Source organism: Oryx dammah, unplaced genomic scaffold, assembly GCF_014754425.2.
Source record: "Oryx dammah isolate SB20612 unplaced genomic scaffold, SCBI_Odam_1.1 HiC_scaffold_21, whole genome shotgun sequence".
Classification (NCBI taxonomy): Eukaryota; Metazoa; Chordata; class Mammalia; order Artiodactyla; family Bovidae; genus Oryx; species Oryx dammah.
The window spans coordinates 51125891-51148747 of NW_024070205.1; the positions used below are offsets into that span (position 1 = coordinate 51125891).

General features: G+C 39.7%; 1 protein-coding gene across 1 annotated transcript in view; it reads left to right on the forward strand.

Annotated features, from left to right (window-relative positions):
• Window positions 1-6876: 6876 nt before the first annotated feature.
• Window positions 6877-22857, forward strand: part of LIN9 (lin-9 DREAM MuvB core complex component) — an 87916-nt gene continuing 71935 nt past the window's right edge. The window contains exons 1-4 of the mRNA XM_040263657.1: window positions 6877-7057; window positions 13544-13576; window positions 15021-15115; window positions 16579-16683. Of these exons, the coding sequence (XP_040119591.1) occupies window positions 6979-7057; window positions 13544-13576; window positions 15021-15115; window positions 16579-16683 (312 nt within the window). The 5' untranslated portion in view covers window positions 6877-6978. The remainder of the gene's footprint in view (window positions 7058-13543; window positions 13577-15020; window positions 15116-16578; window positions 16684-22857) is intronic.

Below are 22857 nucleotides of genomic sequence, written 5' to 3' on the forward strand. Positions count from 1 at the left end.
CTCCAGTACTCTTGCCTAGAGTACTCCATGGATGGAGGAGCCTGGTGGGCTACAGTCCATGGGGTCACAAAGAGTCGGACACAACTGAAGGACTTCACTTTCTTTCTTTTCAGAGGTAAAGAATCTGCCTGCCAGTGCAGGGGATACAGTTTTGATCCCTGGACCGGAAAGATTTCACATGCCTTGGAGCAACTAAGCCCAAACGATACAACTACTGAGCCAGGGCTCTAGAGTCCAAGAACCGAAACTACTGAAGCCTGTGCTCTGCAACAAGAGGAGCCACCGCAACGACAAGCCTGGGAACCACAATGAAGAGTAGCCCCGGCTTGTCACAACTAGAGAAAGCCTGCGTGCAGCAACGAAGACCCAGCACAGCCGAAAGTAATAAATAAATAAACCTTTTTTTTTTTTCAGTGACTACCAAAGATTTTAGATTGAGGTAAAACCCAAAGAGTCTGAAAATAAGATTTATGTAACAACTTTATTGTGAGATAATGCACATACCATGAAATTTATCTATTTAAAACTTATAATTCAGTGAGTTGTAGTACATGCACAGAGGTATGCAGCCATCACTGCAATAAGTCAATTTTAGAACATTTACTTCACTCCAAAAGGAAGCGCTGCATCCTTGGGTAGTTATTCTCAATTCTCCCCCACCTCCAATCCCTCCTCTATCTCCTCGACTCCATCCTTGTGCTGTGCTGTGATTAGTCACTCAGTTGTGTCAGACTCTGCAACCCCATGGATTGCAGTCATGGACTGCAGCCCGTCAGGCTCCACTGTTCTTGGGGATTCTCCAGACAAGAATACTGGAATGGGTTGCCATGCCCTCCTCCAGGGGATCTTCCCAACCCAGGGACTGAACCCAGGTCTCCCACATTTGCCAACTCCAGCCTTACGTAACCATTAATCTGCTTTCTCTCACTATGGATTTGCCTATTCTGGACATTTCATATGAATGGGATCATACAATACGTGGTCTTTTGTGACTGGCTTTTTTCACTTAGCATGTTTTTAAGGCTCACCTATGTTTAGCATGCATTAGTACATTTCTTTTTATTTCTAGGTAATGTCCCATTATTACTATTACTATTATATACCACTTTTTTCAACAACTGGTTTTATCATGAAAGTAACAAAATCTTACTGTAGAAAAAAGATAAATACAGATATAAAGAGAATAAAAATCACTCATAATCCTACCACTGAGAGACAGCTACCATTGTCTATCTTTTGTTTCAGATTTTAGTCTCTGCATGTGTATTTATAAATGAGATCACATTGTGTATCCTATTTGTACAACGTGTATTTTAATAGTGGTAAAATATACATAATATAAAACTTACCATATTAACTATTTTTAAGTGTACAGTTCAGTAGCATTAAGTATATTCATACACTGCACAAACATTAGCACCATCCATCTCGGAACTTTATCTTTCCAAATTGAAGCTCCATAACCATTAAACAGTAACTCCCCATTTCCGCCTCTCCCAGTCCCTGGCAACCACCATTCTGCCTTCTGTTTCTATGAATGTGAGTGAGTGAGTGAGTGAAGTCGCTCAGTCATGTCCGACTCTTTGCGACCCCATGGACTGTAGCATACCAGGCTCCTCTGTCCATGGGATTTTCCAGGCAGGGGTACTGGAGTGGGTTGCCATTTCCTTCTCCAGAGGATCTTCCTGACCCAGGGATCAAACCCGGGTCTCCCACATTGCAGGCAGACGCTTTACTGTCTGAGCCACCAGGGAAGCCTTATGAATCTGATTAGCTCATGTAAAAGGAATTATACAATACTTTTTTGTGAGTGTGTGACTGGCTTATTTTACTTAGCATGATGTCTTCAAAGTTCATCCATATTGTGCATATGTTAGAATTTCCTTCCTTTTTGAGGCTGAGGAATAATATAATATCCCATTGTATGCATTTACCATATTTGTTTATCCATTCAATATTGATGGACACCTTGGTTACTTCCACCTCTTTACTATTGTGAATAATGCTTGTATGAACATAAGTCTACAAATATTTCAAGACCTTGCTTTCAACACTCAGAAGAAGTAGAATTACTAGAGCATATGATTTTGCTGTTCAATTTTTTTGAGGAACCACCATACTATTTTCCATAGTGGCTATACCAGTTTACATTCCCAGCATCTGTATACAAAGATTTCAATTCTTCCATGACTTTGTCAACACTAGCTATTATCTGTCTTGTTGAGCATAGCCACCTCAGTGAATGTGAAGTGATATCTCATTGTGGGTTTTTTTTTTTTTTAATATTTGTTATTTATTTATTTGGCGGCACCAGGGTCTTAGTTGTGGCATGTGGGATATAGTTCCCTGACCAGGGATTGAACCTGGGCTCCCTGCATTGGGAGCCTAGAGTCTTAGCCACTGGACAAACAGGGAAGCCCCTCATTGTAGTTTTGATTTAAATTTCCCTAATGACATTGAGCATCTTTTCATGTGCTTATTGCCTTATATCTTCTTTGGATCCTTTGCCCATCTTTGAGTTGGGTTATCTTTTTATTATCAAGTTGTGAGATTTCTTTATATATTTTGAACACAAGTTCCTTATTAAGCATGTGATTTACAAATATTTCTCCCATTCTGAGGGCTGTTTTTTTTTTTTTTTTTTGCTTTCTTGATAGTGTCCTTTGAAGTACCTGTGCATGAGTGCTAAGTCACTTCAGTCGTGTCTTACTCTTTGCTACCCTATGAACTGTTGCCTGCCAGGCTCCTCTGTCCAGGGATTCTCCAGGCAAGAATACTAAAGTGGGTTGCCACCATGCCCTCTTCTAGGGGATCTTCCCGACCCAGGGATCAAACCCATGTCTCCTGAATTGGCAGGTGGGTTCTTTACCACTAGCCCCATCTGGGAAGCCCTTGAAGTACACAAGTTAATACAAAAATAACTCAATATTTGATAAATGAGCCATGGGACTGGAAATGATCAAACAATATCCCTAAAATGTGGCCATGTTTATTTTCCTTATGACTTATTTTCATGACTATTGTCCTTGTGAAATTTTAGGGTTTTTTTCCTTCAAGCAAACAATGACTCCCAGCTGAATATTGCTCAGCCATTAAAAAAAAAAAAAAGGATTTGAGTCAGTTATAGTGTGGTAGATGAATCTAGAGACAGAATGAAGTCAGAAAGAGAAAAACAAATATTATATTAACACATATATATGGAATCTAGAAAAATGGTACTGATAAACCTATTTGCAAGGGAGGAATAGCGACGCAGACACAAAGAACAGACTTGTGGACACAGTGGGGGAAGATTACGTGCTATGCTAAGTCACTTCAGTCATGTCCGACTCTTTGTGACGCTATGGATTATAACCCGCCAGGCTCCTCTGTCCATGGGATCTCCAGGTAAGAATAGTGGAGTGGGTTGCTACGTCCTCCTCCAGGGGATCTTCCCAACCGAGGGATCGAACTCACATCTCTTACGTCTCCTGTGTTGGTAGACTGGTTCTTTACCACAGTGGGGGAAGGAAAGTGTGGGATGAATTCAGCGAATAGCTTTGAAACATATACATTACCATATTGCAAAACAGATAGCTAGTGGGAAGTTGCTGTGTAACACAAGCAGCTCAACCCAGTGTTCTGTGACAACCTGGAGGGGTGGGAGTGAAAGGGAGGTTCAAGAGGGAGGGGACATATGTATACTTATGGCTGATTCATATTGTTGTATGGCAGAAACCAACATAACATCATAAAGCAATTATCCTTCAATTAAAAATAAATTTTTAAATGTTTTAAATAAATAAGAAACAATGACTTATATAATCATGTCATTTTAAATTGGAATACACAATTGGAAGAAATTTAACAACATCATGATGGATGTATTATCCTCACATCATACAGGGAAAAACTGAGGCTCGGAGAGTGGGCTAGATTCCTAATTCTATCACCCAGTCAATGTTGTCCTTGAACAAGTCACCAGATTGTTGGAAGGATCAAGTAAGCAATGATTATAAACATCCTCATATAAATATCCAGTAAAGAATCTCATTGAAAATAATAAATAGTTCAATTCCTTGTGTGTAGTCACAAAGCTAGTAAGTGGTAGATCTGAGGCTGAGATACAGCTTCAGACTTAGGAGTGTGAGAAGACTCATTTAGGGTTCTTATTTAAAATGCAGATTACCAGTGGAAAAAGAGTATACATCAAGGCTGTATATTGTCACCCTGCTTATTTAACTTATATGCAGAGTACATCATGAGAAACGCTGGGCTGGATGAAGCACAAGCTGGAATCAAGATTGCCAGGAGAAGTATCAATAACCTCAGATATGCAGATGATACCACCCTTATGGCAGAAAGTGAAGAACTAAAGAGCCTCTTGTGAAAGTGAAAGAGAAGAGTGAAAAAGTTGGCTTAAAGCTCAACATTCAGAAAACTAAGATTATGGCATCCGATCCCATCACTTCATGGCAAATAGATGGGGAAACAGGGGAAACAGTGGCTGACTTTATTTTTCTGGGCTCCAAAATCACTGCAGATGGTGACCACAGCCATGAAATTAAAAGACGCTTGCTCCTTGGAAGAAAAGTGAAGACCAACCTAGATAGCATATTAAAAAGCGGAGACATTACTTTGCCAACAAAGGTCTAGTCAAGGCTATGGTTTTTCTGGTAGTCATGTATGGATGTGAGAGTTGTAAAGAAAGCTGAGTGCCGAAGAATTGATGCTTTTGAACTGTGGTGTTGGAGAAGACTCTTGAGAGTCCCTTGGACTGCAAGAAGATCCAACCAGTCCATTCTAAAGGAGATCAGTCCTGGGTGTTCATTGGAAGGACTGATGTTGAAGCTGAAACTTCCAGTACTTTGGCCACCTGATATGAATAGCTGATTCATTTGAAAAGACCCTGATGCTGGGAAAGAGTGAAGGCAGTAGGAAAAGGGGACAACAGAGGGTGAGATGGTTGCATGGCATCACTGACTCAATGGACATGAGTTTGGGTAAATTCTAGGAGTTGGTGATGAGGGAGGCCTGGTGTGCTGCGGTTCACAGGGTCTCAAAGAGTTGGACACGACTGAGCAACTGAACTGAACTGAACTGTTGTGTATATGTGTATGTGTGAAAACTGCCTTAAAACCTCGTTTGCCTGCCATAAGTTGTTTTATTCTTTGTAGAAGGTAGATCAGAATGTGATTAAATGGCACAGAAGGGGTTAAGTTACCAAGGAAAGAGGGATTACTTGTAAAATTTAGTCACTCCCTTTCCTTTTACACCGATTCACCTCTTCCTACGTCAACAAGCGGCAGCACCCAGTTATCCAAGGCACAAAGTTGGCATCCAGTGATCCTCTCTCTAAAGTGGTGGTGGCAATAGCTAACATTTGAGCCAAAATGTGTTCCAGGAAGTATTATGAGGGCTTTAGGTTCATCAAGTCGTTCATCCTCGAAACAACCCTGTTATTATGAGAAACTGAGGCACAGAGAATTAAGTTAAGAAAGAAATTTGCCTGAGATTATACAACTAGCAGCCAGAATCCCAGGCCTTGGGGCTCCCGAGTCCACTGTCTGAAGCTCTAGGGTGGTTGGTACTGATTATCTGTTCTCCTTTGCCTGCCTGTCCCAGAAGGCTTCCTCCTGACTGGTTTCCAGAACTCTCAGGTTGTCACACTCAGTTTTCCACATTTTTATTCTACAACACAAATGGAAACATGCCAGCCCTACACTTTAAAACTCCACCTATCCATTGCTCCCGTGCTCTTGGCAAGTTCAGCTCCTTAGCCCAGGCTGGCCTGTGTTTTGCGGTTGTCATCTCTACCACCTACCTCCGTCTACTACCTTTTAACTTCTTAGTTCCTGGAATTCACCCATGTTGTATTCTCATTGCTTAACCATCTCCCTCACCCCACCCCTCCCCCACATATCCCTGGAAAGAAAGGACTGGCGCTCAGTAACATTGTTAGATGAATTGTTGAAAGGCAAGAGTGGTTTATTATTGCACAAATAAAGTCTGAAATGGTGAAATCTTTCCCTGCGTTTCTTTCAAAACTGGATGATTTCTCATTCAGTGTTCTCATAACATTTCCATCAGGATACTTCATCTTGAAGTGTTACTGTCGGGTTTTGTCTGTATCCTCTCCAAGCCTCCACTTCCTGGTTTCTGGAATTCTCTCCCAGCTCACTACATGTTCTACTGTGAATGGATCAAAGGGCTGAGCAAAACAGTTCTTCGGCTGCCGACCCAAGTGACTAACTTCATGACCTCTCAAGGTCTCACCTCCAAGCTCCACGCAATTGGAAGGAGTGGCCCTGGCTAGCGAGGGGCTCCGGGCACCGCGAGTCCGGGGCAGACAAGCTGTGGGGCTGAGGCGGTCCGAGCCCTCCTTCCCGGCCCTCCCTCCAGCTCTCCGGAGAAGGGAGGGGATGGAAACGCGGGAGAAACGTGGGCTTGGGGAGCCGTGAAAATTTTACGAGTAAAACCCCCTAGGGGAAGACGGCCAAGAACCTGAGGCCTCTCCCCGCGCCAGGCCCACAGGTGATGCCTCCCATCCCCGCTCCTTAACCGGCCCGGGCCTCCTCCCCACCTTCCCTCCTTTTCCCCACTCGGAATAAACAGCCTACAGTTCCCGCGGCTGCAGCGAGAGACGCGAAACGCGCGCCGGGAGCGAGCCCCGGAGGAGGAGGGCCGCGCGGGCCGGGAGCGGGCCCGGGCGGGACACAGCAGCTCGCGCCGCTCCCCCCGCGCTCCGGCGCCGGGCCCGGGCAGGGGCGGCGCGAGACGGGCCTGTCCGCGCGGCTTCCCTCCCCCTCCCTCCGGCCCGGCCGGGGGCGGGGGTGGAGGGGCGAGACGCGGCCCCACTAGGCTGTATACCCTCCCCAGGCAGGAGCGGGCGGAGCCGGGCCCGCCTCAGCCGGCCGCGGCGGGAGCAACGCCGCGCTGCGCCGCGGGCAGCGAGCTCCGCATTCGAACCTCCCTCGCAAAGACAGTCTCCGCCCCACAATGCACCGCGGCGGGCAGCCTTTGAAAAAGCGGCGCGGCTCGTTCAAGATGGCGGAGCTCGACCAGTTGCCTGATGAGAGTGAGTAGCACCTCAAAGCACCCCCATTCTTCCCGCCTGCCGCTTGCCCCCGGGTTGCATCGGCCGGGACGGGCGGCCGTGCCCTCTGCCGAGCAAGTGCGCTGACTGCCAGCCCCGCCGCGGTCCCCTAGTCCTTCCACCTTGGTGTTGCCGCCGCGTCGCCGCCTTTGTTATGGTGTCTGTGTGTTGGTTTCTGGGGTGTGTGAGCGCCAGGGCCGGAAACCGAAAGCCCAGGGGTCCAGCCCGTGAGAGGCGGAGGCAGTGGCAGCTTCCCTGGCCCTGCTTGGGCCCCGGGCCGCGGTGGGGGAAGAGCGGCCCCCGGCCGCGGGGGCTGTCCTCGCCGCCTGCACCGTTCGCCTGGCGCGGAGAGACGCCTGACGGGGTTATGTAACTCGTTGTCCGGGGGCCGAGAAGGTCTCGGGCTGGGGAAGAGGGTGGTCACAGCCCTTCTTCTTGCCCGGGTCTCTGATCCTGTCCTGTCACAGTTTCTGCCGCTGCGGGCACTTCTGATCATCACTGCCCTTCCTATCTTCCTCCTGTGTGTCCACCCCTAGAAGCGTTTCCGTGTCAAAGGGCTGGCCCCTTCCCCTGGGACCACAGGTGGCTGTGGACCTTTCCAGAGGTAATACAGACTGGGTCCACAAGGTTGAGGGAGCCCCCATCCGACTGACTTTCTTCTGTGCGTGTGTGTCTTAGGAATCCTGGGGGTACCTTTATGCAGGGATGTGACCATCACACCAGGCACATACAGTACTCTTCCCTGACTCCCACCCTGTGCATTGCCTCCCTTAACCGTGTTTACTCATCTGATATTCACTTGTGTTTAGTAAGTAAAAGCACTAATTCGTAGTTTAAGCACAATAGAACTTAATTTTGTAGTTTACAATGTTGTATAAAGTATACAGGATAAAGGCAGATATTTTAGTTAATCACAGAAGAGACCTGATTCACACTCACTATCCAGTTTATGTATCCGTGTTATTTATGAGAGTTTTAGTATAAAGAAAACAAAAGTGATTTAACAATCACTGTTAAATCTGTCTGTGCAAGACCCTTAAAATGAGGGCTGAAAACAGCCAATTCTGTTTTCCTCGTGTGGTCATATAATCTTAATGTGTTATAAAGCTGAAAGTTCAAGTTGCCAAACTGGTAAAAAGTTGTATTAAGAGAGTTTGTGTTTCAGATTTGCTCTAGACCAGTGCTGAATTCCAATGGAACTTTCTCAGCGATGGAGATTGTTCTGTTTTGCAACGTCCAGTAGGGTAGCCACTAGCTCTTGGAACTCTTCAGAAATGGCTACGGTGACTTTTAAATTTCATTTGATTTTTGTTAATTTAAGCCTGAATAATTACATATGGCTGTTGACCACTGTATTAGACAAGGCACAACCATAGACCACCAATGAATATTATTATTTCTTGTATGGAGAATACTTTTGTGATTTAGGATGCTCCTAAATAAAGATGGGCCTACACAGTGCACTCATCATCTGGAAATCTTTGCTCTCTTTGTCATAATCTTTTATCACTTCTTAGAAGTCCCAGCCACTTGATAACTTTCATTTAGAATGACACACTAGGGTTCAGATTCCAGCTACACTGTATACTGTAGTCATTTATAGTACTTTGTAACATCTCTGGTACACTAGGGTGTGTGTGGCGTGCACCTTAGCTTGTCCAGTATATGTCTTGTTTAGCTTGACCAGAGGTTGTTGAAAGCAGGGATTGATTTACCTGGTTTGTCACACAGTGCCACAAGTCAGGTGTGTGTGTGTGTGTGTGTGTATATATGCTTAATTTAAATGGAATTGAATGTAGGGTAAGAGGCATGGTTAATGACTGGAGCAGAAGTGATTTCAGTTTGATACTAGAAGTAGCAATATGTTTCTTTGCCAGATTTGGTCAAGGGGGGCTAGTTATAAGTTTATCCAGTAGAATGTATAACATTATCAATGAAAAAGCTACCATTTATTTAGTCCTAATTATGCACCAGATGCTGTGCAAAGCATATTGGATACATTTGCTCATTTAATCCTCATTCCAGTTCAGGTAAGTACTCTTAATGAGGTAGTTGAGGCTGTCTTCAGCCCAGAACTTTCCAGTGAGCCTCTGTGCTAAACAGCTCCTGCTCATTTCACACATCATCTTAGAGGCCCCTCAGGCTTTATGGGTTCAAGATCGACCTCATCATCCTACCCCAGTACAGAGAGCGTTTCCGTGGTTCTGGTTGAATGAATGGCTCCACTGCAATCAGCTAAAACCTAGACTGAAGTTACCTTGCTCACTCCCCATATTTAAGCTTTTACTAAATCTTGTAACTTTTACCTTTTAAATATCTCTCAGTTTTCCCTACTTTTTTTACCTTCATCCTCATCCAAGTTGTCACCATCTCTTCTGCATGATTGACTTCAGCCTCCCATTAATCCACCACCCTAACCCTCCCCCTCAGCCTACACACAGCCAGAGATCCTTTCGAAATATATGTATGTCATCCTATTGCTGAGAACTCTATTGACTACAAGACCCTTTGTGGTCTGGCCATCCCCCATCTCTCCAGCACTATTTTGAACTACTCTCCCTCTCATTCTGTCCCTTTGAGCTAAACTGGACCTTTTTCAATCCATATAATCCCTTGGCTTTCTTTTTTGTAGGGTCTTTGCACATGCTATTCTGTCTACATGGAGCGCTCTTCCTTCCCCTCACTTCCAGTTAACTTCTACTTTATCCTTTAGATCCCATTTTAGGCTTCTGTCCTCCCTGACAGACGATACATCTTCTTATTAAATGTTTTCATGTTACTGTGTAATTTCTTAGTGGCAGCTGTCACAATTGCAGCTTTACATTTGCTACCTTTGGTTAGAAGCCCTACCAGAGAAGGTGCCATTTCTGTTTTTCTTCAAGCTTGCAGTTTCATGCTTGACAGCTGGTTTCTTTCTCCACTCTTTTTTTCATACCACCCTTCTCCTGCCAAGGAGTCCGCAAGCATAATATTGTCCCCTACCCTTCCTTCGTATTCTAAGTGATCTACCTCAGGGCTTTTTTACTTGCTGTTTCTACCACCCTGACTTGTTGCTTTGACCTCCTGTTATCTCATGACGAGTCTTTTTCATGAGTTACCTTCTCAGAGAAGCCTTCCGTAACTACCATATATAAAGTTAGTTACTCTCCACACTGCGATCCCCTACTTATTTCCTTTACAGCAGCTACCACCATTGTCATTATCATTTTATGTTCTTGTTTAAGGTATGCCTCCTCCTGCTACACTGTAAGCTTCCTGAGAACAGAGGCTAGTGCTATACTATCTCTCAAGAAAGGAAGAAGCTTAAAGGTAGTAGGCCAGAATCTGCAAGATGCACTCCCTGCCTTCATGGAGCAGAAACGATATCCTTACAGCTCACATCTCTTCCTTTAGATCTCTGCTCAAATATTACCTTTCAGAGAAGCTAATCATGAGCACCTTTTATAGAAACAGTCTTCCCTCCACCAGCTCCCACCCATCTTGCTTTATTATTTTTTTCCAGTGGTGCTTATCTTCCCTTGATATGTGTGTATGTGTTTATTTCCCCTCAGTAGGATGTAAATTCCCAGGGGAGCATCAGGAGCATGGACTTTGTTTTGCATGCTGTCCGTGTCCCCAGTGCCTACAGGGGCCAGGATGCAGTCATACTCTCTGAATGAGTGAATGGTTACTGCTTTTTCTCAGATGAACCCTGTTTTTCTTGGTAGCTAGGTGGATATGTGTTGCTTCCCAGTTGTGTTGTATTGTTTGATCCTTCTTAGCAAGACCTTATGGCCCTTCTCCTCCACCTTTCCCTTTACAGCTTTACTGCCTTTGGTGGTTAAACTTCAGTTTGCCACGCAGAAGCTGTTAAGGTGCCCTTTTAGCCGTTCTCCACGTCTAGGCAAGAGAATAGGTGGAAAGCAAGAGTGGCTTTGATATTGGTGGGTTGTCTGTTCTATAAGCCTCTTGAGTACTGCCTCTAAGAGAAGTGAGTTGAGGTTTGGAGACCTGAGATGCATAAAAATGTTTCATAGGCAGAACCATGATACTTTATCTGTTACTTCGCATTTAAAGTCTGTTGTCCATTTGTATGAGTTGTAAATAAATCATTGCTGCTTCTGTCTGATTTTTGTACTTAGTTCATGTTTTTCTATCTTCTACTTTATCCCCTGAGATCATTATTTATTTATTTATTTATTTTTGTGTTTTGTGTAATATCATAATGGACTGGCTCTTTTTAGATGTTCAGTTCAGTTCAGTCTCTCAGTCGTGTCCGACTCTTTGCGACCCCATGAATCACAGCACACCAGGCCTCCCTGTCCATCACCAAATCCCGGAGCTTACCCAGACTCATGTCTATCAAGTTGGTGATGCCATCCAGCCATTGCAGTCGTCCCCTTCTCCTCCTGCCCCCAATCCCTCCCAGCATCAGGGTCTTTTCCAATGAGTCAGCTCTTCGCATTAGGTGGCCAAAGTATTGGAGTTTCAGCTTCAGCATCAGTCCTTCCAGTGAACACCCGGACTGATCCCCTTTAGGATGGACTGGTTGGATCTGCTTGCAGTCCTAGGGACTCTCAAGAGTCTTCTCCAACACCACAGTTCAAAAGAATCAATTCTTCAGCACTCAGCTTTCTTCACAGTCCAACTCTCACATCCATACATGACCACCGGAAAAACCATAGCCTTGACTAGACGGACCTTTGTTGGCAAAGTAATGTCTCTGCTTTTGAATATGCTATCTAGGTTGGTCATAAGTTTCCTTCCAAGGAGTAAGCATCTTTTAATTTCATGGCTGCAATCACCAACAGACATTTATAACAAACCACTTAGAAACCTGCCTTTTCTCAATATAAGTAAATGGCTAACCTTTCAAATAACATCACTACTGCCTGGTCTTACATTATATATTTTTTAAGCATAAATGGATGTCACAGTAACAGATGAAAAATAATTGGTTCTAAAATAAAATAAATTTTAAAATGAGGAATGACTATAGTAAAAGAAAAGGTGTTCTAAACACTTTTTTAAATTTAAAAAGGGAGATTTTGCTCACTAATAATTCTATGAATAATTTCTATTTTGGACCACAGAAAGGTTTTTTCCTCCCTGTTACTTTCTTTTATTGTGATATAATTAACATATAACATTGTATTAGTTTTAAGTATGAGTATAATGATTTGATATTTGTATATATTGCAAAACAGTTGCCACAGTAAGTTTAGTTAACACCCATCACCACACAGATACAATTATTTTCTTGTGATGAAGACTTTTAAGATCTACTCTTTTAGCAATTTTCAGAAATATAATACAGTATTGTTAACTTTAGTTACCATGCTATATATTACATCCCCAGGACTTATTTATCTTATAACTGGAAGTGTGTACCTTTTGACCCCCTTCACCTATTTTGCCTATCCTCCACCCCTGCCTCTGACAACCACCAATTTGTTCTCTGTATCTGTCAGTTTGGTAGGGTTTTTTTTTTTTTTAAATTAAAAAAATTTTATTACTCTTTTTTGGCCATGCAGGGTGGATTGTGGGATCTTAGTTCCCTGACCAGGGATTGAACCCCGGCCCTCAGCGGTCAAAGTGCAGAGTTCCACTGGACCGCCAGAGAAGTCCATTTTTTATTTTTTCTAGATGTCCCATATAAGTGAGAGAGATCATACTTTATTATTTTTCAAATGACTTGATCTTCTTTGCAGTATACATATCCAACTCTGAGATTTTCAATTTAGTGCTCTCCCTCTCCCATAAAAGCTTCTTTGTCTATCAGTTTGCCTACAGCTCCTCACCCAAATATCCTGTATTCTTTATTTACACCAGAATCTTTAGTCTAGTGTTTCTCATTATGGGCTTGAGAGTTACCTACAACAGAATCCCCTGAAGGCCTTTATTAATCCTTCAGTTTCTCTGTGCAGGAGGAGCTTCCGGGTTATTCTACTATACACTGTTTTAGTTAGTGAATCCCTCCAGCCTTATGCTAGTCCTTCTTGGCTTCTCTGAATGCCCTAGTCAGACTTGTATCTTTTAAGCGTACATACTTGCATTCATAGACTTCCATTCTAGACTGTTATGACAGTCCCTGGATCATTTCCATTTTCTCTTTTCTAAAACTCTATTACCACTTTTGATCTTTGCCTCAATAAATGTCAGTTCCTTTTTTCTTTTCCTTCTCCAGAACCAGCACACTTTTGGTTGAGGATCAAAACTTGCTTCTGTCCTTACTCCTCCTCTTTCCTCTCTTTCTATGTTTTTTTATCTTACAAAGTTCACCAGTTCTCATAGTTTCAAGCAAAACTCCCAGATGTCTCCAGTTCTTCCATATGTTGTCTGAGTTCTGGTTAATAGCTTGAACTGTCTATTAGTTATTTCTAATTGCATGTTCAACTATGACTTCAACATTGCTAAAACTAAGTGGATCACCAAGTTCTTTTTCTCTCACTCTGATTATGAAGTAATACTGATTTGTTTTCATTGCAGGCTCTTCAGCAAAAGCACTTGTCAGTTTAAAAGGTAAGAATCAGAGCTTGATTCTTTAGATATGGCATAAACTAGGAATTTAATTCATTAAATTAATTTGGTTATAGTATTGTCTTTTCTTTCTAAGTTACGATTCACTATAGCTTTTAAATACTGGTTTTCACTGATGATAACTTTTAAATTCATATGGGAATTTGGCCCTTGGTTTTCTCCCTCTAGAATTATTGATTAAAGTACTTTGTAACTAAACATTCTGAACAGTTCTTACTGGATTTAAATAATGTATTAACAACTGGGCTAAGCTGTATTTTGAGGGCTTCCCAGTCGTTGTTTATTTTTAAAGAATTTTGTGAGCTAAGTAGTAATGCAACTCTCTCGAGATAACACAGTGATAGTGTTATTTTGAGAAAAAGTTAGACTTGTTCCTTGGTCTTGCTATTTCTTTGTATGAGTAGATTAGACCAGTCCTTTTAATGTAATTTTGAAATTTTATCTCTTGAGCAAAGGTTCTACTGGGTAAGTACATTTGGAACCAATCTAAATCTTCTCATAGGCTCATTAGTACTTTTAGTTTTTAAAGCTACCATGTTGTACCTTGGATGGGTGATGTACCAGATCAAGTCCTTCTGGCTTGAGAACACATTATCTTCCAGGATTATCTTCATTTATTTGCCTAGAAGGATCAACCCCATCTGATCTCTTTTGTACTTATTAAAATATATGTCAGAAAAACGACTCCACTATTTTTTTCTCGAAATATTAAAGCCATGTCTCTTTTTAAATATATACAAGGAGCATAAAATTTTTATAGGAAAATTAGAAAATGCTATCAGGTAATTAAAAAGAAATAGAAACAACTATCTTGTGTATACTCATCTCAGTTTTCTCTGTCTCTCTCTAAATAAACATATTTTTATAAAAATTAAACTCACATTCTTTAATTTCACAGTTTTCATGTTTAATATATTTAATCAGTTGATCAGATTTTTTTCTGGTTGAATACAACTCTGAAGATGTTTCACAGAATTAATGAAAAAAAAATACCACATATGTCATTTTTGGATATCAAGGGTTTTACACGTTGAAGCAGAAAACGTTTAGAAGTATGCTCTAAGTTCAAAGTTAAAATTTTTCTCATTTTTCCTTGCCTGCTTTCAGTCAGACTGTACTGAGACAGTTCTTGGCAAATTAGAATAGAGGAATTATTGAAAACCAAAATGAAATAACCCACACATGTTTTAATATGAAAATGTAATAGTTTCAAGTAGAATCGGCTTGTCAAATTATTTAGAAAGTTTGATGAGAAAATACAGAAGAGATTTTTTTCATTTGTAATCAACTAAAATTATTATGGGCAGTATATTTTTTCCATATTGGTAAATATTTCAGATATATTGCTGTTATTAAAAGGCCATATTTATAATATAAGTCCTTTGAACTAAAGTTTAGTATCATAAATAATAATTATTTATTACAGAGGGAAGCTTGTCTAACACATGGAATGAAAAGTACAGTTCTTTACAAAAAACACCTGTTTGGAAAGGCAGGAATACAGGCTCTGCTGTGGAAATGGTAAGGAATTAGTTTTTCTTACTCTTTAGAATATGATAGGTAAATTGTTTGTATTATTGTCCTATACACATTCTTATAGCACTATAAAACTTTTTCTAAGGTTTTTTCCCAGTTCCAACCATTTGTTTCTTTAAATGTCATTAAATAGTATTTGGTCATATCTAGATAAATAATCTGTGATATCTGTTCATCATTAAGCATTTGTAAGTAATTCTTGCTTTAAATAGGCAAACCAAAAAAACTCAACAACCCCAAATCTTACTTTTAATAGATTTTTAATGATTTAATAGATTTTTTTTTTAATAAAAAAAATGTGTGTGACTCCAGACCCTACAAAAAGATTTCTAGATAAGTGGTAAGATATTGAAATCTTGTGGAGGTCAAGGGTAAATGCATTTAAGTTGGGAAGTAGAGATGAGCACTAATTGGCATAACTAACAATTTTGGGGGCCTTTCTTCCTCCCCTAGCCCCAGGAAATTTTAGGGGTTAATCATGAAACACAGAGCTGGGTTAGACGGTAGCTGTCTCAGTAGCCTGGATAGTTGGCCTTACTCTTATCAATCCTGTTATCATCATTTTCTTCTTCCTCTCTACCCACGGTCAGGGGAGGGAAGCAGGGTAGAGGGGACTTCCTGTTAGGGCTATGCGTTGTTAAGGCTCTCAGTGGGTTTAATTTCAAGGGTCCATACCTCTAGTGTCATTTCAGTTGGATGCTTCCCATATGTTGCTATCCCACTGCCCCTGCTTCAGTTCAAAATAGGCAAGGAACTGTCTTGAATGATGAAAGAAGGATTTGAAAAGGGTGTGGATGTTACTGGGATATTATTTCTGGTGTTCTTCTCTATTAATAAAGACTCTGAACCTAGGATGGACTGTAAGTTTTTTCATATTACAGATCCTTAAGTTTGTAATATATTTTGGATACTTAAAAGTTTTTAGTTCATATGCACTTATCAAGCATCTGTTATTATCTCTTCTTTTTATTAAATGGAAATTTGTCAACAATTTTTCATAGCAGATCTAGCATAATATTATATACCTTTAGATTTACTCTCTAAAGTGAGTAAATGTACTCAAAGTCTAGTAAATTTGTCCCAACCCAGTTCTACACAGGAGACACACCATGTGAAACACGCAATTGGTTGGTGTTAATCCAAGCACCAACATAATGAGAACTGGAATTTCCGGAACTTAATTTTCAAGACTACCAGCATATTACATGAAGGCTTGGGTTCTAGTTTTAATTATCAGCTGGGTGTTTCATTTTTAAACAAATTGCATAAATATGTATATTTCTACTTTATAAAATCTAAGATTATTTGTATGCTTTGTATTTTCCATTCTTCCTTCTTCAGTACTGATGATAATTCAGTTAGCTATATTTTCCAAGTGTAGAATTGTGCTTTGGAACAAAAATGAGATATGTTTGGCCATTTCATTAAATAAAAAATTTGTATCATAGCCTTTCAGAAACTCAAAACGAAGTCGGCTCTTTTCTGATGAAGATGACAGACAAATAAATACAAGATCACCTAAAAGAAACCAGAGGGTAGCAATGGTTCCACAGGTATGTGTGTGCTAAAATTTTGTTTCATTGAAAGGAAATGAACAATCACTCAGCATAATAAAGTTTATATTTATCATTCTATCACATTTTGAGTGACAAGTTCTTTTCCTTAAATCATTACTTTGGCTCAGCTCTGTTTTAGTTACCTGAAAAGGGGCATTATTTTATTGATAAACTTTAAACCAGAGTAGAAAGCCAATCCTCAGTCTTACAAATGCACACTCTTCTGTTTTAGGGGGCAGGGGCTCTGCCCCACGACATGCAGGATCTTAGTTCCCTGACCAAGAATCTAGCCTGTGCCTCCTGCAGTGGAAGTGCAGAATCCTAACCACTGGACCACCAGGGAAGGCCCATGTACACTCCTTTTAAGCATGGAGAGAGTGGACATTAAACAGATGAATTTGGCAAATTGGGATCAGCTTGGCATTTTGCATGATATTCAGAGAGGAAAAATCATTTTACTTTATCACTAAGGGAAGTATGTTGAAAACTTTCTTTATCCAGAAGAGGAAAATGTATAGTGAAAAATCGTATTTGCTTTTTCATTTTTGACATCTTTAAAAAAAAAAAAAAAAGTGATAGTAGACATATAAGAATCAAAGGAATGAATGAAAATTAGACAAGGAAATATTAACTTTAAAAATAAAGTAATTTTCTCCTATGAAACTTAAAATTTTTGATAAAGTTATTCCCTACCTTCATTTTTTTTCAAAAGCATTTTAAGATTTTCTAGTAGGATATATTATAGTAGAGGTAATTTTCTTAACCAAAGATTTGGCATCAAATAAATCAGAAGTATTACCAGCAATACGCCCTACCAAAAAAATCCAAAGAGCTTTTACATACCTTTATGGTCATTTCAAATAGTAAAATATATTGTTATCTATAAAATGAACAAAAATTATGAATTTTTTTTAACATCAAGGACAAGTGTACATAAGCATCTAAATTTCAACTTAAAAATTTGAACCAATTTAAACTAATACACAACATGCGTAGCTTGGCTCAGTAGATGTTGGTACAGGTTGAATGAATGTAAGAATAGTCAACAACTTTTCAGGAACTATTATTTTGGGGAAGGAATATAATGTTTCTTTATCATCTAGAGAATTCCATATAAACAGCAGGGGCAATAATCAGTGGCCTTGAGAATAAAATAATGTGGTTTAACTTCTTTTCCACCCTGCCATCTAGTTCTTATTAGTATTATTATGGACATTGCTGTGGTTTTTAACCTTTGTAATACATCAGAATTCCTCCTGCTTTTTACCTTGTTAAGAGTTTACTGCTGCTGCTAAGTCACTTCAGCCGTGTCCGACTCTGTGCGACCCCATAGACGGCAGCCTACCAGGCTCCCCCGTCCCTGGGATTCTCCAGGCAAGAAGAGTTTATTTTTTATCAAAACTATGCACTATGTATAGTTTTGAAATAAAAGGCTTATAACAACAACAAAAAAGAATAGTCAACAACTATTTTTGTATTGACTTTGTGTTTTATTTATTAAAAAAAAATTTTTGCCACACCATGTGGCATGTGGGATCTTAGTTCTCCGACCAGGGATTAAATCCACACCCCGGCATTGGAAGTTCAGAGTCTTAACCACTGTGATCTTGGGTGGCCTCAGCCTGCAGCATCTTGAAATGAGGCTTTGGTTTCCCAGCCAGAGATTGAGGCTGGTAGCACTGATGAGAGCACTGAATACTGACCGCTAGACCAGTGGTCAGTGACAAGGGCCCTGGCCATTCAGCTTCGCAGAAAAAGGATTCCAACAAAGATGGGAAATAGTGAAACGAGTATTTATTAGGAGGATAAAAAAGTACAGTGGACAGACACATGGCCAGACTCAGAGAGAGAGTCATCCCCTCACAGCAGTTTGAATCACTTATCGGCTTTTCTTCCTGTCTTCCTTTGGCCAGTCATTTTGATTTGCCTGGTTCAGAGTCCATATTTGGCATATTTCAGGATTCGCCCACCAAAGAGACATATGGGTAGAGTATCAGTTAGCAACACTCTGCTTTGACCTCCAAGGAGCCTTTCTGCACATACGTGGTCAGGAAGATCTCCTGACTTCAAGAATGAGAAATATGTGGTCTGGGCAGGGTCCATTTCTCCTCTCTTAATTGTTCTGCTGTTCTTATCTTGGAGTTTCAGTCCACAGGGAATGAATCTCCTATTGCTTTACCCTGGGCGGGAGTCCCATCTACCTCCTGCCTCAACTGGACTGCCAGGGAAGTCCCCTGTGTTGACCTTGGAAGAGCTGTATTATTACGATAATTTGGATGCCTTAATTCTATTTAGATTTTTTTTAAAGTTTCCAAACATGGAGTTAATTTTTTTTTTTAATCTCTCTTCAGCTATTTATTAGGAAAAATTTCAAACATACAGAGAACTCTGATCTTTGTGACTTGTGAAACCATCCTCCCTCACGTCTATCCAAAGCCCTCCCCAGGCACATTTCATTCCTTCTGGGACTGTTTACAAAGACCTTTCAACTTCTGAGCAATACAGAACAAATGTAACATAGGACAGATAGGATATGAGACTTATTCAAATATGTGAAAAAATTTTATATCCTCTGAGTTTTCTCTTTTTTAGTCTTACATGCCTAGTTCATTCAGTCTTCATTTATATGATATGTCTTATTTTCTTACCCTCCTAGTCACAGCCTCTGATCTGTTGTGTTCTTTTTGTTTAAAGAGCACCACTCAGAGCTGAAAAATTACTAAAATCCAAATTTACTGAGTCCTTAATATGTTCCAGATCCTGTTCTAAGCACTTCGTATGTAATACTTTGATTTAATCTTCAAATTCCTCATGAGTTAGGTTACTTATTTCACATTCTTCAGATGAGAAAGCAGACACAGAGAAGTTATCTTGTTTAAGATCATAAAGCTGGGAAGTGAAAGCTGATACTGAGTGGCAGACAGCCTGTCTTCAGAGCCTTTCTTTTTTCTGTTGTATCTTTATTGAGATGTAATTAAGAAAGCAGACAATTCAGTATGCTTTAAATATATGCATAGACGTGTGCAACAGTTAGCACAGCCAATTTTAAGACATTTTCATCATCTCAAAAAAAGAAAAAGCAGTAGTAGTCACTCTCCATTTTCTGTTTATTGAATAAACCCTTAGAAGTGTAATTGCTGCAAGGGTATTTACACTTAAACTTTGGAAGATACTACCGAATAATCTATTTATAACAATTGTAATAACTTATATTTCCACTAACAAATTGACTGTATTTCTTCATACTCAACAGAGGAATCTTCAATACAGTTTTATGTCCAGTGAGCCACCAATAACTCAATAGAAATAAGAATAGCACTCTTTCTGATAGTAATATTTTATGATAATTTGGTTATTATTTATGCTAAATGACTCATGACATATAATTTTTATTTACATTAAAAAGTCAACTTTCTAAGTACCATATGGTATCCTGAATTGGATTCTGGGCCAGAAAAAGGACGTTAATGGAAAAACTGAAAAAATCCAAATAAAGTCTATGGTTTAATCGTATTATACCAGTGTTAATTTCTTAGTTTTGACAAACCATGGTTGTATAAGATGTTAACACTAGGGAAAGCTGGATGAAGGGCATGTGGGAACTCTGTACTGTCTTTGCAACTTTTCTATAAATCTACAGTCTTTCCAAAGTAAAGTTTTATATTTAAAAATAAAAAGTTAATTTTAACCTTCATCTACCCTTCAGATCTGCTTCCCTCTTCCATTGGTAACCAACCAATTTTAGACCTCTTTAATACTTCTAAACCTTTCTATATATATTCATAGAAAATATATAGTATTGTTTTCTGTATGTAGTTTAAAAATTACATTTATAGTAGTATTTTCATGATATTGTATCAGTCATCATTCTGTAATTTATCTTTTCACTCAAAAGTCTGTTGGTTTGTTTTTTTTTTTTTTTTTGTCTTGTGGCTTGTAGAGATCTTAGTTCCCTGACCAGGGATTGAAGCTAGGCCCCCTGCAGTGGAATCAAAAGTTTGTTTTTGAGATCTGGCCATGCTGACTGATTTAGACAGGCTTCAGTGTTTCATTTCTTTTTGCTATTTTGTAGTATTCAACCTTATACCATAATTTATTTATAAGTTCTCTATTTATGGGCATTCAAGTGGTTTCTGAATTTTCACTATTACACACAATGCTGTGGTGAACATCCCAAGCATGTTTTTATAAATTTGCAAGTGTTTTCTAGGACAGATGCCTAAAATGTGGATTTACTGGATCACAGGATATGCACATTTAAAGTTTTTAAAGTAGTGCCAGATTATTCTCCAAAGAAATTGTACTGGCTTATACTTTCAACCAGTAATATATCACAGTACCTATTTTATCTAATGCTTATCAACCCAGTATATAACCAAACAGCTAGATTTTTGCTATTCTCCTAACAGCATCTCATTTGTTTTAGTTGGTATGTCATCTGTGAGTGATGGTGAGATACTTTTCATATACATTTATAAACGTTCTTTCCTTTGTTTTAAACTTTCTCCTATTTTTTTTTTTATTTTTAAACTTTATTCATTTATTTACTTATTTTTGTCTGTGTTGGGTCTTTGTTGCTGCACACTGGCTTTCTCTAGTTGCAGCAAGCAAGGCCTACTCTTTGTTGTAGTGTGCGGGCTTCTCATTGCAGTGGCTTCTGCTGTTGCAGAACTCAGGCTCTAGGGTGTGGACTCAGTAGCTGTAGCTCATGGGCTGTTGCTCCACAACATTTGGAATCTTCCTGGACCAGGGATCAAATCTGTGTCCCCTACATTGGCAGGTGGATTCTTATCCACTGTAATAGCAGGGAAGTCCTTCTCCCATTTTTAAAAGTTAAATTGTTGGTCATTTCTGATTAATTTGTAAGAACTTTGTATATATTAAGAATATTAGTCCTTTGGCTATTTATATTATAATTTTTTTCAGAGTTTGTATAATAGTTTGTCTTTTGCTTTGTTTCTGTATTTTTTACCAAAGAGGACTGAAAAAGATCCTATAGGTCAAATATATCTATTTCCTTTTAATGAGTTTTTGATTATATGATCAGAAAAACCTTCCCTAGTCTAAAATTTATAGTTTTAGAATTCCCTATTATTTCATTTTTTAAAAAAAAATGTTTAAATTTTCAACTGTCTGAAATTTATTTTGGAGTAAGGAATGAGGTAAGACTGCAACCAGATTTTTTTTCCAGAAGACTGTTCAGTTGTCCTGGTAACATTTACTGAATAATACATCTTTTTTACATTGGTTTATAATGCAACTGCATGACAAGCTAAATTCTGTATATATTTGTGTTTATTTCTAGACTTCCTATCTCTTTATATCTAGTATATCTCTCTATGTGCTAGTATCAAATTATTTTAATGTGACTTTATATTGTGTTTTAGCCTCTGATATAACATTACTTATTTTATTTTAAGATTTTCCTGAGTATTCTTTCACATTTATTTTTCCTTATGAACTTTAGAATCAACTTGACTAGGAAAAAGAGTCTGTTGGGATTTCCATTGATATTGCAGTAATATTATAAATTAATTTGGGGAATATGACATGTAACATTGGGACTACTCATCCAAGAACTGCTTGTAGTTCCACTTATTCAAGCTTTTTTTGCCCCTTTTTTGTTGTCATTTAGTTGCTAGGTCATGTTCAACTCCGTGTACCGCAGCATATGGCTTCCTTGTCCTTCACTATCTCCCAGAGTTTGCTCAAACTCATGTCCATTGAATCAGTGATGTCATCCAACCATCTCATCCTCTCTTGCCCCCTTTACCTCTTCCTGCCTTCAATCTTTCCCAGCATCAGGGTCTTTTCCAAGGAGTCAGTTTTTCATATCAGGTGGCCAAAGTATTGGAGTTTCAGCTTTAGCATCAGTCCTTTCAATGAATATTCAGTACTGATTTCCTTTCAGATTGACCGGTTTGATCTCCTTGCAGTCCAAGGGATTCTCAAGAGTCTTCTCCAACATCACAGTTCAAAAGCATCAATTCTTCAGCACTCAGCTCTTTATAGTCCAACTCTTACATCTGTACATGACTACTGGAAAAACCATAGTTTTGCCTAGACAGACCTTTGTTGGCAAAGTAACATCTCTGCTTTTTAATACACTGTTTAGGTTGGTCATAGCTTTGCTTCCAAGGAGCAAGCGTCTTTTAACTTCATGGCTGCAGT